The 15655-nt window shown below is 40.4% G+C and overlaps 1 protein-coding gene across 1 annotated transcript in view; it reads right to left on the bottom strand.

Moving 5' to 3' along the window:
• The window catches only part of KPNA1 (karyopherin subunit alpha 1), a 58897-nt gene extending 43457 nt beyond the window's left edge, over nucleotides 1–15440 (bottom strand). The window contains exons 1-3 of the mRNA XM_065645496.1: nucleotides 15354–15440; nucleotides 3162–3295; nucleotides 517–624 (exon numbers count right to left, since the gene is read on the bottom strand). Of these exons, the coding sequence (XP_065501568.1) occupies nucleotides 517–624; nucleotides 3162–3290 (237 nt within the window). The 5' untranslated portion in view covers nucleotides 3291–3295; nucleotides 15354–15440. The remainder of the gene's footprint in view (nucleotides 1–516; nucleotides 625–3161; nucleotides 3296–15353) is intronic.
• Between the last annotated feature and the right edge of the window lie 215 nt (nucleotides 15441–15655).

Below are 15655 nucleotides of genomic sequence, written 5' to 3'. Positions count from 1 at the left end.
AATGGTGTTCAAGGACACATGCAAATAGATAAGGTATAGGTCTAGCTGTGTTTCCAACACTCTTGCTAAAAATTGTGCCACTTGAAAGTCTTCTAACAGAGAACTCTGCCCAGACTCTTTTTACTTTGTAAATTGCAAGAACACATTGCCTGGTTTGTATTTTCATGTTTCGAGCATTATGAATTTCCGATTTAAAAACTTTAATAACTCTGGGCAACAGTTGATAAAATCACCCATAATGGTGAATATCCAAACAAGGAAGTAATCAGCCTGCCTGGAATGATGAATTTAATTTTCTTGAAAGCATATCCACTGAGCAACCACTCACTCTATCCATAACATTTTCTGTCGTGTAATCTGTTTCAGGGCAGTTCACTGTGACAGGTGTTTAAGCGCTGTCCATAAGCTCTCTGAATTATGTTTTTCACGTTTTTCTGGAATTCCATTCCCTTGAAGTCACCACACAACAGGCCCGTTCAGTTTCAACAAACACTGTACTCCTTTCTCATCACTTACAGAAGTCATCTCCATGTTGTTCATCTGAGCCTCGTGGAAGCCACCATCTGACATCACTTCCTCCTCCGCTTCTTCCTCAGCTGTTGCAACATTTCGGCGTTTAAACAACTAAAGAGAGAAAGTATTTAATATATACACAGCATGTCATGCAAGGCTGCAATAAAAATTACATACACTATCATCTGAAAGAAACTAGTATACTGGGTACAGGACTCCTCCAGACAGTAAAGGGAGAAAGTTTAGTCATAGAGTAAATGAAAATAGCAATGTGCTAGAATGTTGATTCTCAACATTTCTGAAGAATTCTCACTGATATTCCCTCCTATTCTTCACTGTCCCCCTCCATCTACAAGCTATTTCTAGCTTCCAGGCAATCATGTTCTTGCAGCAGATGCTGGGGCTCAAAGACCTGAAGAAGTGCTGTGTAACAGATCTTTGTAGAACACCTGCAGAGGCTGGGGTAATTGAGTTACTGTGGCAAAGAGAGGGCTTTGGAGAATGATCACTTGGGATTGGTCTAAAGAAATCACACTGGGATGAACACAATTTGGTTGCTACCACTTAGAGAAGATACGCAGCTGGAGATGCCATGAGGAGAGCCAGAGAGCAGCTTCTCCCCTTAACCCAGCTGTCTCATTAGGAGAAACATGACAAGATGGGTTTGGGGTGCTGTGTTGAGTTCAGGAAACAAGACTCCAACATTGAACCATGTCAGATTTGCACCACTGCAGACATGCAAGACAGAGCCCAGACAAAGAGACGATGGGGAGGAAACAGTATGCAAAAACTGCTACAACTATAGCAACCCTAGGTGATAAACATCCTTATGGAATGCTGTTCCTTCTAGGCTACTGTATGATGTGCCCACTCAAGCTTAACAAATATGTGCTCAAATACAATCTTAAACTGAAATAAATATATTAGCAAGTTATGTGAAAATTCAGAGGCTTGAGGTTTTTGTGGGGGTTTTTGGCTTAACAAAACAAAACAAAACACCACAAATATGGGGAATTTAAGCAAACTTATGTGTTGAATACATAAAAAAGAAGTACCTGCACAGCTGCAAACTCTGCTTGCAAGAGTTCCACTCCTGTTCTACTGTTAGTCCAGTTAGGACTAACAATTTTCCTTAACAAAAGGAAATACTGCCACACACTTTATTTAGCCAGCCTGTGGTAATCAGGTCCAAGGGAGAGGTCAGAGTCACAGATAAAACAGAAAATGACTCATCATTTTCCTACTTTAGAAACAGCTTTACAAGTAAGACCGATTACATTGTGTGCTACCAGTACTCTGGAAATGCTACCTACTGAGCAAAATCAACAAGAAGTATTGCAGTTCCGCCTCAGAACTCTCACCTGACTTTCCTTGAAAGCATCTCATATTGACAATGTGAATGTGATATTAAACAGAACAAATTACAGACTTGACCTACCATTCCAAACACAAGTATATTACTATCTTCATCCTAACTCCAGAAACCTCAACATTGATGAAAGAGGCTTCATTATAACTTTATTTGAAATTGGACCAATTTCTTAAAGCTTCCAATGAACACAACTAAGAATAAGAGCAAGAACTGTCAAGTGCTACCTGTTTTTATCAGAAAACGGTTTTCATCATGTCTTGTCACTGCTGCCATTTTCCCAGTAAACCTGCAGAGCACCTGACAGCTTGCAATGTGAAGTAGTAATAACTAGCAACACACAAACAGGCAGAGCTTTGTTTCCAAGTATCTTTCTCAATCATTTTGCTTACAACATACTAAATGCCAGGGGAGGTTTAGGTTGGACATGAGGAAAAGGTTCGTCACCCAGAGGGTGCTGGAGCACTGGAACAGGCTCCCCAGGGAGGAGTCACGGTCCCAAGCCTGACAGTGTTCAAGAAGAGACTGGACAACACCCTCAGACACATGGTGTGAACTGTGGGTTTGTCCTGTGCAGGGACAGGAGTTGGACTTGATGATCCTCGTGGGTCCCTTCCAACTCAGGACATTCTATGATTCTAAATCAACTACTCAAGGTGCCAGCCTCATGAGCATAAACATAGCATGAACTTCTGTAAATTCATCAAGGAACTGAAACTTAAAAACAGAAAACTGAGATTCTATCAGACTAACAAATTATTTCTTACCTCAAGAAAATCATTACTGCAACTTACAAGGATTTGGTCAGACCTTCTCATCCTATTCTAGCTGAAATATTTCCTTCTATTTCACCCCAGCTTGCCACTCTTTGAACAGACATTAGAGCGACCACAACTCAGATAGGAGGAAAAAAACCCAAACAAACCACAAACAACAAAACACACAAACTACCACACCACCAAAACCAGACAAACACAACAAGGAAAGAAAAAACAAACCCATAACACCAAACCCACAACAGGAGCTTTGTTCAAATCACCTTTATTGCCAAGCAGCTCTGGCCAATATTACACTTGAGGGAATGAGGAGTGTCCATTCTAAGTTTTGTAGAGCCTGCAGAAGAGGCAATAAACTCTGCAGGTGACTCTGATTTCAGACTGACTATCTATGAACTTGGCAGGGCAGGAACAACTGACAGGGGTCTTGGGAGAAGCAAAGAGCCAGAGACAGTGCAAGAGGAGACTCTTTAAGGATTGGTTAGTTATCGCAACTACAGTACCTGTTCCTCCCTCTTTTGCTTCCGTAGCTGAAGACCCTCTTCCTCCCGCCTGCGACGCATTTCATCTGGGTTTAGAGATTTGTTCTTGTAGCTCTTCAGCCGGAAATTCTCTTTTCCTGAGGTCGTCATGATTCCTTTACAATGTAATTAAAAAGACAAGTCAGAAAACAATTACTTTTCATTAACGTGTTTTAGATTCTCTCTCCACCTCTTAATTTCTGTAGTCTTGCACTTTCAGCCACTGTCACCCTATATTCCATCACCTAACTTCCAATAACTTAGAAGGTATAAAGCAAAATTTCACAGAATTGTCACTTTGGTGTGTCAGTGCTTCGCATCAGATTGACAAACTTTTATTTTGCTCTCTGACACTACAAGACATGAATAGGTAAAATATTTTATTAAGAAAGAACCGAGATCTACAAGGCAGAGGATACAGCCTGGGCTAAAAAAAAAGCCGACTAATAAATCTTTACATTTCTCCATCACGGGAATTAGCCAAGCTAATTATATTTCCCTGTCCTCACTTTTGAGTGAGGGGGTCTTAGGCTGCTTTTTAGCTTCATTTACTTTGTTAGTCAATTTAGGGGCTTTTTGCACTTCAAATCCACATTTTAATTTAACACAACCCCATGCTCCTTCTATCCAGACAAGACCTACAAGAAAAATGAAATGGAGAGACAAATTTTAGGCGAGGATGGTTTAACCACCAAAAATGTTCACTCCTGCAAAGAAAGAGGCGCTATTCTTCCCCTTCTCTCCACTCAGCCTCTAATCCTGCCACCATTCATGCAGCAAGGCCTTTTTTCAGCCTAGGATTTCCAAGTACTGTCTGTCTTACGTAACTCGGTGGATCAGCATTTATAACTATCCATTATAATTTTCACATGTACAATGCTGCCCTTTGGAGTTCCTTATGAATAGCTATAAAACTGTGTGGAAAGACCACCACTCCCTTAAATCAATGGGCTGTGGATCAGCTCTTAGCACTCCACCTTGCTGCTACTTCTCTCTTTACATTCCCCTCTTTAAATCCAAAAAAGGTGGGTACAAAGTTCTAAACATCTCGGTATTCCCATACATCTTCACACAGATGCAGACTCTCCAATATGTTATAAATATATGTAACTCTGTAACACAAAATTTAGGAAACTTTACAGGGCTTGTAAAGGTCTCTTTCGAACGCCCTAATATGTTGTAGTAAATATGCTACCTACCTCAAATTCCACCAGGTGATAAATGATCTACTGTGCACTTTTTACTTTAAAAAGGAGCAACACAAGTGTATACATACTCTCAACAGCTTAGGTTTACTATTTAAAACACATCAAACATATAATCCAGTCTGCTGTAACCTCCTTTCAGTTAGCACAAAGAGTTTTAAGAGATTTTAAAATATATATATATATACACATATATAAAAATCTGCTTATTAGAGCCTTCTTTTAAGTTGCTGGTACCTGACAACCACTTATAAGGATTCTAATGTGAAAGTCAGTTCCGATCATAAGACATTTCAGGCATCACTTGAAGTGTTACTGTATTCTGCCAACTGAGATCTTAAAAACCGTTAAGGGACCCAAGCCTACTATATTCAAGGTCAGTCACAGATTACACTGAATGCAACATAAAAACTTGCGTATATAAGTAAGTAATTCAGCAGCCTAATTCTGCTGAAAAGGCTCTTCCTGAAATGGCTTTTTAAAAAAAATTTTAATAAAGGTCCTACAAAAAGACAAATCTCAGAATGCCAGATGTTCCCTACATCATTCTTAACAGCTTAGATACCCTTTTCCTCCTGTGTTTAGGTATCTGAACTTAAAGTGTCCATGTTTCTTGCAATATGCTTCGCAGTAACATTTTCTTCCTGGTTTTAGTTTCAGTAAGCGAGTATTACCTGTATATTAAACACACACTATTTGGGGAAGCCCTGGATTCTAACTGCGAACAAAGAAGTTCAGGCTAACAAATACTCTGAGTAGAGAATTCCTTTTGTTTCTAAAACATCCAGAAAGAAATATTTGATACATTTTAGAATTCAGAAAATTAACTCAAAGACTACATGGACAACCATGAGCTAAAAAGACATGCCTAACAGAAAAATGGCTTTGCAGACATTCCAGTCAATCTGCCCTTTAACATGAACACACACAGGCACAGACAACAGCCCCAATAAGATCTCGGGCCTTCCATGACATTATTAATAATTCTCCATTTTTATTTGAAACATGTCTTCTCAAACTCAGAAAATTACATTTGCTTTTATTTGGGATTTCAGGACTTCAACAGCTCCTGTGATCATTTTGCACCTTCACTTTCAGTCCTTGAAAGTTCTTATTTCAAAGAAATCCTTGACAGTAAGCATCTTCATTTTGTATTACACAATTTCACTTGATTTCTATTATGTCACCCCTCTGCAGGATGTTCCAATGTTTCTAAACATCAATGACACCATCTAACTTCATCAGCGGTAAGGTTCCTTTGCATATTCTTCCGTACTGTACTTATTTGCCTAGTTTCCCCTCATCTCCCAACTTGCATATAGATGTATTTCCTTAAAGTCAGAAGCAAAACTGGAAGGATTTTCATTTTCGTCTCAGAGGTCTATTTGCCATCTCCCAGTATGTTTTATACCACAATTTCATTTATTGAAAATACAGGTACAACAATTCTCTGACTACCTTAAGCCCTCACATTTTTCTCATTCTCTTTATTTCTATAACTTAAGAACTCTCTTTTATCTATGACAACCCTTACAAGCTTCAGCTGTAACTTCTGGCTGTGCTCATTTCTGACTTTCAAGATAGGTCACTTTGCTGACTAACCCTCTCTTTGATTTTCTGAGTAATCTGTACACTTAAAAACCTTTTCAAAACAGTGGTTCCCCAACTACTGGTGAAAAATTCAATGATCACACCCAGGATTTTATCTAGCCTGCATCCACTACTAGCATCTTTAGACCTATTCAGTGTGAGCACACAAATTATTTAAGACTAAAAATATAATAATCTTATGTTAGTTGCTACAGTCATCTAAGGATTGTTTCAGGATGTAGCCTTTTCCCCTAGACTAAAACCACAGAGGCAAAACAACTTCAAGTCGCCTCTCACTCATCTTCAGTAGCTTTGTTGTGGCTTAAGTGAAGAATCTTTCAATGGTCACTTTATGGTTCTTTTTTCATAGCAAAAAGTAAATCCTGGATCTTCTCTGCCCTATCAAAATTAATGCTACTTCTGGTGAAAATTTGTGGTGGTTGTCATGGAAATGTTCTACCCATCTTTTCTTTCCTAAAGATAGCATAGTGTTTTCCACAATTTTTGGATACTCCTGTCTACAGATAAAAACGTCTGTTGACCTGGTGAGGAGTTTTCATGGTGTATTCTTTGGCTTTTTGTGCAGCATCACTCAAACCCCATATGACACTTTCTTATCCTCAGTTTGGCAGACACAAAAACATGACTTGTAGTAAAATGAAAACCACCATCTATTCCTGAATGTCTGTGTTTCCCTAAGGAAATTACAATCCCCACATTTTTCACTGATCAAGACAAGTACCCTACCAAATGCGGATGTGTTCTAAGCACGCATTTCTAGGAGAAAGGAAAAAGGCTGCATTTCTCCTTGCTCTTCAAGTCAAAGAAATTCGGAGGCACTGGGAAACGTGGATTCAGTTACTGCTATGACCTACCTTGTCCCAAGCAATCATCTAGATAGGGCAAAAATGAACTCCCTGCCTTCTTAAATCAGATATCACTGACACTAGACTCAAGGGCTTTGCTAGAAGGAATGCTATGTGACTAATACTCTTGGATATTCCACACATCAGACACCCAGATGTAAATATAAAGGCCTTACAAATCAAGACCTGCATAATGGTATCTATAACCCAAATGACTAAGATTACCCAATACATTGCTGATTTAAAGACTGTTAGAGACAAGGTTTTTTTCTTTGGATTTAGGGGTGGGAATAAGAAAAAAAAATCTATTTCAGAACTGTACGCCTGCCCCAGAAATTCTACCTTCCAATGGAAATATACTGGTAGGGGAAGACTTGAAAAGGAAGGCAAACAAGGAGACTGAAACAAAACAGTGTAGGTGGATTAAAAAAAAGTTATCTTGAAGATCCATGACCCAACATACATACTACCAGTCTACATCTCCTAACAGAAGCAGTTGTCAGAAGGAAAGGATTCACTGGAGGCATACTTGTGTATTTGTGGCAGTACCATCAACCTGCTCTCTCTCTCCCTTTCAGATGGCTGCCAAAAAGATAGTGAAAAGATACAAGAGATACTGTCAACCCTTGAAGAACGACCAGTGTTGGAAATGGCACTGTCAAGACTGAACTCTGAGCAATGACAGAAGCTGGAATTATTCACGGTAAGAAATGGTTTGGCTACACTACGAAACCTTTATTTCCAAGGAAACTTTGTGTTTATTTATTGGCTCTGCCATGGGACTCTAAACCCCCTTAGAGAATTACATCGTGCTTCTTGATACCATGCCAAATAACTACAGCACAGCCTGGACAGATGTTCTAGCAATTCACTGATCTCTCATTACAGGATACATCATCTTCCGACACTCTTAGTGAGAAACTGGAAAACCTATTCAATCTTAAAAACCTACCCTGAAAGCAGCACTTAGTCAATCATTATTGTTATCAACACACTCCCAAATCCAAACTTTCGGCCACAAATGTGGCTTTTTTCTCCCATGAAGTGCAGATTTTGGGAAGGCCTTCCAATTTGCTTTTTTGGCAATTCTAAGGCAACACGTTCAGGAAGCTAACAGAAGTATTTGAATCTTGTGGAAGTAAATGTTCGGCTTTCTAGGAGATGAAAGACAACGAAAGGTCTTCATAATAAAACCATGAATAACACAGGGCATAGAACGATAAAAAATATCACCTCAGATTAATGCTATTTCCCTGGAAAAACTTCTAGAGCAACACCCTACAGTTGCCAACATCCTAGGGAGATGAAACCAAGTCTCTACACTGTTGACAGTGTTATCTGAGGGAAAAGAAGAAAATTCAGAAAAATTGGCAGACTGACTTCTCTCTTCACTGCCACCTCCTGTTGTTTGAAAAGCCAGCTCAACCAGATAAACATTTTGGTGAGGCTGTTTCTGCTTCTTTTGCAAAACTATTTGACAGAGCATACTGGATTACAGGGGTCTATGGGAATGCCCATCAGTAGAAACACCCATATCGCCTGACAGACAGTGGTGTTACTTCCTAATTTCAAATGTCTTCAGACTCCTGTAAAGCTCAGAACATCTGGAAGAAAGGGTATTTAACCATCGCAACTACAAAAAGCTATTGTTCAAGCACAACATAGCCGATTTCTTTGCTTAACTTGCTCTAGCTGTAAAATGTGATTGGGAAACATGTCTCACAGGCACTCTAAAAATCAACATTTACAGTATTTGTGAAGACCAGCAAAGTACTGGGTTTTGCCAATGATACATCAAAACCTACCACTAAGAAGGAAACAAAATGATCATGTGAATTTAATCTTCTGTGGCTGGGGAAAGCTGCAGCAGCAAACACAAGTGAGAGCAAACACTAGGAGAATGAGAGACTTCCGTTTATGCAGAATAGCAGAGACGCAGAGTCTTGTGTGATGGGCAACCACCACACAAGAATGATGCAGAAGAACAGGACCAACACCATCTGCTATCCAAAAGGCCCAAAGATTAAAGGAGCTTCAAACGGAATATAACATTCAAAGCTAAAACTGGATAGCCATTTTTAGAGACCTTCTGTCAAGAAGTGGAAGTAGCAAGAGGACTTCTTCATAGAATTGCTGCCCGTCTCCCTGTCCTTCAAATCTGCTTTCTTATGTAGGCTTGCTAGCCTCACTTAGGTTTTTTTTTCCATGCTCAGTAGGCCTTAATTGACAATTGTTTCTGTTCTAGCACCTTTATAAACACGTGAAATAGCAAAGCAAGTATTAATCCACTTAATCTATGGCAAATTCAACATGTTCTAGTTCTTTGTCCATTCAAAAGTTGGACTGCTACTTGCTTGAAACAAGGCCAATTTTAAAACTTATGACAATTAATACAATCCCTGAAAAGGCATACAAATTTACACAATATGGAACATGAAAGCATGAAAGTTCAATATCAACCATTTTTCTAATATAAAATACATGCTTGAAAGCAAACAAAAGGGAGAAAAGAAAATAGACTGCATTATCTGAACAATGCTGAAGACACCTGATGCAGGTCTGTAGGGATGTCACATTTCAACAACACAATCTCCTCATCTTCCACCAAAAAGGGGCAGCAAATGTGGTTAAAATAAAAATAATAACTATATCAAAAGTATTTTTGCAAAATTGCTAATCTTGAAGGGTTGATTTATTATACTCCCAGGTAATATTCAGAAAGACCTTTGTGCTCACAAAAATTAGGGTTATTTAAGAGACATGCCTTAAGTCAGGCCAACACCTGCTGGCCAGGCCTCTGATCTTTTTTTTTTTTTTTTTTACACTAAACAACACACATGCACACACAGAAACACCACAAGGAAGCATACTTCTGATTGAAGGAAAAAAAACAAACAAACACACTACTAACAGAAAGAAAATTACTTGCTGCTGTCTCAAAAACTGATCTGGAACATCAGCCTATACCATCAGTTAAGTGCACTGACAGCCATACACCTGGTCACATAAATCAATCTTTATAAGTTTAATGATTATGGGGTTTGGTTTTGTTTTTAAGATGCACCACTGAAAAGTTTAAGTAGTAATGCACTTACAAGGTTTATTGGTAAACAATTTTACCAAAGGCAGGGAGGAGCAGGAAATCGATAAAAGATTATACACGGTATATCTAACACTTCACCATAGATCTACTATCACCAAGGTATTCCCAAGATGTTTTGAGTTTCATTTTCTTTAAGGTCCATTTTGATTTTAGGTAAGTTTTTCAAAGTTCCAGAAAGCTTTTAACTTGAGCAAGAGTGCAAAAAACACAAACCAGGTCAACGGAAAAGGAAAACAAATTCATTAACTAAGCCTTTCTGATTTGAGTTACTGCATTAGAAGTCAATGCAGTGCCATAAATAAGTTAAAAAAAAAAAAAATAAAAACACCACACTGTCCTGATTTCTATAACCCCACAGTCCACAATCAACCTGAAACCAAAAAGTTCCCACAAGCCATAAAACAAAGCAGTTAGTGATGAGGAATTAAACTGCTCAGCCACACAGGATTATACTAACATTAAAAAAAACCTTCACTTTAACATGCCCATCTGCACAACATAACAAAAGCAATTATTCCTGTGTTCCAAACTAAAACATAAACTGTTTTTCTTTTAAAGCAGAGATTCATTTTTACTTTGATGAAGATTATAACACATCTTCCCTGCACAGAATAAGCTGATCCACAACGTATTTTCTGTAAGGTCATATTTAAAAACCAGATCATTTGAAAAACAACAGTCACATATCATTTGACACTATCCTCTTTCAGAAAAAAGGCATCCTAAAATGCCCTAAACATTCTTTACAAGAGAACAAGAGTGCACCTCTCAGCATTTTGTATCATGAAAATAAGAAATCCCAAACACTTTAAAACAAATTAGGTTAAAAATTAACTAAATTATTAATCAACTTTGTAGTTTCAAGTAACTTTTGTTTGGGGTTGTGAATGCTAGAATGCACTGAAACCAAACCTACTTCATGCTTCCCCGATGACAAATTTGCCTTCAACAAATTTATCGGTTGCTGTGACTCAGCATTATGGTAGATATGTGTGCAAAAGCACGAAATAACAGTAAGTCAAATTTCTACAGATTTCATACTAGCTTTGTACATCAGCAACCAAAAGAGTCACATAATACTAATGTATTGGCCACGTCAAGCCAAAAGCCACAGGAACTTTAAAGTTTGATGATGCTCATGCTGTCTCCCCCATCCCCTTTACACCCAGCATTGCCCTCATCCACAGCACATTGACAAAGACACCTCTTTTCCTTTCTGATCACTTTGCAATACAAAAAAAGGTAAAACAAGAACACACAGGCGTAAAGGACATAATTATGTGGAAGCTATACAAAGGAGTCCTGCATCTTTTGAGAGGCAATCCCATCCTGTTTCAGGCAAAAAACACATCACAACAACCTAAACAAATCACGATGTTATCTGACTTTACTGAAAAGTGAGTTGTGGTTTGTGTACCACCAAAACGTGGTTTGTTTGCCCAAATGATATTTTCCTGTATCAACAGGTGAATTTTCTTTCAAGTATAATCTTAGCACTAGATTTGGTAGGCTTAAAATGCCTTGTTTGGAGATAAGTACATTCAGGATGTTTAGCCACAGGATATTTATTCCTAAAATGAGCACATCATTTACATATAATCTCAACTTTATGCCCAGACTGTAAAAAGATAAAATAAAATAACATAAAATAACATAAATAAAATAAAATAAAATATCTATGTGTGTGTCAAACTGGTTAGTTTCTCACAGAACATATGAATCATCCTGCTCAGCCTTGCAAGCAGTCTGAACCACCAAATAAAAAACAGAAAAAGATAAAAGAATTACTCTAGATCTTAAGGAAGGTTGCAGCATCTGGTGACTAACTAAATCTTCAGTTTTGTAGCATACTCTTAAAATTCAGAGTGTATTACTCTCTATATACATGCAGGAACACAATCATATTTCTTTCAATTCTAACGCTTTTAGTTTCTGCCTCCTCATGACGTCAAGCATTAATTATGTTTCAACAAAGTATCCACTTCATCCCAATTTAAAATTTCTTCTATGTCACTGAACTCCATTTACTCCTGTCTTACATTAATGGATCAACATAAGTGACAATGCGATGTCCAATCTACCATTACTTCTTACCACTTTTTCACACCTTCTTAACATCCTTTTTAAAACAATTCTGGTGAAAGGAAATTTACTGTCTGTTACCTGCCTTAGACTACCTCCACTTTTTATCCTCATCATGATTTATTAACATTAAGCCTGCATAACATTTAAAGCAGTTCAAGACATTCTTGAATCCTTGAGTCCTACTGTTCTACAGATTTTATATTTACCAGAGGTTTTCACTTAGTGTTTTGTTTAAACTTACCTTTGTTGTTTTTCCAGAGTTCCTCAACCTTCCTCAAAGTAATCTAAAAGTACTGATATTTCTATAGGCTGCTGTCATTTGGTATCTTGAAAACCTCATATTCATTCTTGGAATTAACATAGAGCAGTTTAATCCATTACTTGCTTGACAGACTTCAAACACTGCAGCAGACTAAGGATGGATTTCTTCTTCAGAGCAGAAAAAAAAAGACTTGCTATCATATCGCTGTCTCTTATCTCCGCAGTTTACATCAGCATTTTTTTCATTAGTATTATTATATTTAAACAAGGGTTTCCATTAGGCTTTAGCTCCTTAGTGTGAATCTGAATAATTTTCACATCAGTTCAACTTTCACTCTTGTTCTCTGAAAAAAAGAGGTGGTCTGACCTTCTAACTTGTTGTTTATCTATTGCATCATACCAGAATCTCCTGTTTAGATATTTCAGCCACTCACAACATTTCACCAAGTGAGTAATTCCTTTAATGTCTTTTATTTTTCTTTACTTGCTCCTAGCCTACTATGCTCCCTCACACCTCTGTTCCCTTCAGCCTTCAGAATTATTTAAACAAATCCATTAAATTTAGCTATTTGCTGCTGCTGCTATGCTGCTGCTCTTATGTTTCCAATTTACATTAAACGCACATCACTTTTTTTTTTTAGCATGCTAGATATTATGCTTTTTCACATAGACTTGATTTCCATTTTTCTGGAAGGCACTGTTTAAGGTCCATTAACCTCTCACCTCTTCCCACAAAGTTATGTTTTCCAACCTAGCAACTTCTTTACCGTCGCCTTTAAAGGTACCGTTTCCTTTTGTGTTCTTAAGAATGTGAGTTAAGCCCCCCACTTTGCCTCCTCCAGGACTTGTAAAACAGTTTAGAAGAAAAATTCCACAATCTCACAGAGAGACAAACAGAAAGATATCAAAGCAAGCCTGCCAGATACAGGGCAGTCTAAAACAAAGCATACCATTCTGTTCACTTTAGCTTATTCAACAGAAGGGAAACAAAAAAAAAGAAAAAAAACCACCCAAATAAAAGAGCACTGTATTGAAACACTGAGGTTGAAATAAGACTATCAAACAATCTGGTTAAATAAATAAATAAAGCCTCTATGAAGAACCTTTCGGAAACTGCTACAACATCTGACTGTAGTACTTTTAGTTCTCATAGTGTCTTTGGTCAGTGCTGCTGAAATGGGCTGTTGCTGCCTTTCCCTTTCTAAATCGACTAAGCTGTGACTTCTCCAGGAACCAGCACTCAGTTGAATATACAGGACCACATAAACAAGCCAGATCTGAAGATGCCAACATGGAGAATGTAACATCAGAAAAAAAAAAATCAATAGAAAGAGCACTGAAAGCAGAAGGTAAACAACCTGGTGTAGTGTTAGAATGAGAGACAGGATATAACAAAGACTCTGGTCAGAAGTTTTAGAGTGGGGGAGGGGAAATCCCAAGCCCCCCAAACAGCCATGTTTCTTAGAAGTGAAGCTTCATTGCACCTATTTGAAAGATTATGACAAGAGAACCCATTCGGAGAAAAACCTCACGTTGCATGTCATCTTAAGTTACCATGCCTCAAGCTACTCTTCATTTTCCCTGTGCCTATGGGTATGTCTAAAGGGTAATTAAAAGGTGCAACCACAGTTCAAGTAGAAACAAACTTGTTTTGAATGAGCCAGCTCACATGTCAATGCACATGGTAATGTTGCAGGAAGAACAACATAACGAAGTGTCAATAAAAATAAGGGCAGATACACCAAAGATTAGTTTGATTCAAACTATAAATTTACACAGTGTTCTATTAACTATTCTATTCTATTAATTGCCACATGTATATACAAAATAGCTTTAAAATAACTAGTTTCTAGGGATAAAATTGCTATCCCATTTCCAGACAGCTCATAGACATATCCCAAATTTGTTAAGTCTTTCGTTAACATTAAGCAGTCAGAGCAGAAAATACACCAGCAAACAAAAAAAAAATCCAGAGAAATGGCAGCTTGAAAAAAAGGATAAAGAGACTATTAAACACAACCATTCAGCAGCATTTGGGAATTCTGCAGAAACAGCAGCCCAGTATTTTCACAGCTCATGACCTATCTTTTCAGCCTGGAGTTTCAGTTTTCATGAAACGCCCTCAAGAGGCAAGGCTTAAAATTCTCATTACATGTATTCTTGTACAAGCAATACAAATTCAAAGATTATGAATGGATGAGTTTCTACAGGTTATAAGGTCACCAGAGAGATGACAACTGGAAACGGCCACCATGGCCACAGAGAAAGCGCAAACCCTTCTACATGCAGCCAAAGATGTTATAGCTGGGATAATGTAAGGCTATGAGGTGATGTTTGCATGGAGAACATAAAGCTTCTGTAACATCAACTAAGATCACTAGGGGAAAAAAAAAAAAAAAAAAAGTACAAGCTTCGAAGACCCAGGAGAAAGTTTCCCTTCCCCTCCGAGGCGTTGCCTCTCCTCACATCCCGTCCCGCCGGAGGAAAACACGGCCGGTCCCGCCAGCAGCACGCAGCAGCAGCGAGGAAGCCCGGCCCTGTGGCACGGACTCCTCCGAGTCCCCACAGCCACCCCGCAGACTTCTAAAGCCGGAGCGCGGCGGTTCCGCGGAGGACGGCCCGCCAGCGGCACAAGCTCCGCCGCCCCAGCAGCCAGGCGGGGGCTGCCGGGGCAGGACCGGCCCTGCCCGCCGCCCGCCCGCTTGCCGGGAGCCCTCCCTCCTCCCGCCGCAGCCCGTCGGCTCTTCCCGGGCGGCCGGCGCGAGGCGACCGGCCCCGGCCCACGCGCGCGCGGCTCCCGCCGCGCCGGCCCCGCCCCGCCCGCGCGGCCCCCGCCTGTTGCACGCGCGCAGGCGAGGGACTCCCGCAGCCGGCGGCACCCGCAGCCCGGGCCGAGGCGCCCCTCGCCGGCCCCGCACGGGGACCCGTCCCTCCTCCCGCGCCCGGGCCGGCCCCGCTCACGGCCCGGCTGCCGTTATCCCCCCCCTCCGCCGGCGCGGCGTGGGCCCGAGACTGGGGCTCCCCGCTCCCGGCGGCGCAGCCCGCGGCGCTCCGCTCCCCGTACCTGCTCCCGGCCCGGCCCGGCCCCGCGCTGTCTCCTCTCGGGCCCGAGGCGCGCGAGCGCCGCTCCCTCCCTCCCTGCCTGCCCGGCGCTGGCTGGCGACAGCAGTGCGCACGCGCCCAGACTGCCGCGCAGCTTCCGGCCTCGCCGCAGTGCACTCTGGGAAGGAGAGCCCTTCCGGCGGCCCCGCGGGCCAGGCGAGGCGATCCCGGCCGGCGGCGTCCGCCGCACTTCACAGAATCACAGAAAGTTTGGGATTGGAAGGGACCTCGAAAGATCTAGTCCAATCCCCCCGCCGGAGCAGG

Source organism: Caloenas nicobarica, chromosome 1, assembly GCF_036013445.1.
Source record: "Caloenas nicobarica isolate bCalNic1 chromosome 1, bCalNic1.hap1, whole genome shotgun sequence".
NCBI lineage: Eukaryota > Metazoa > Chordata > Aves > Columbiformes > Columbidae > Caloenas > Caloenas nicobarica.
Note: the sequence above shows the minus strand (reverse complement) of the source record. Positions and strands in the feature narration are given on the sequence as shown.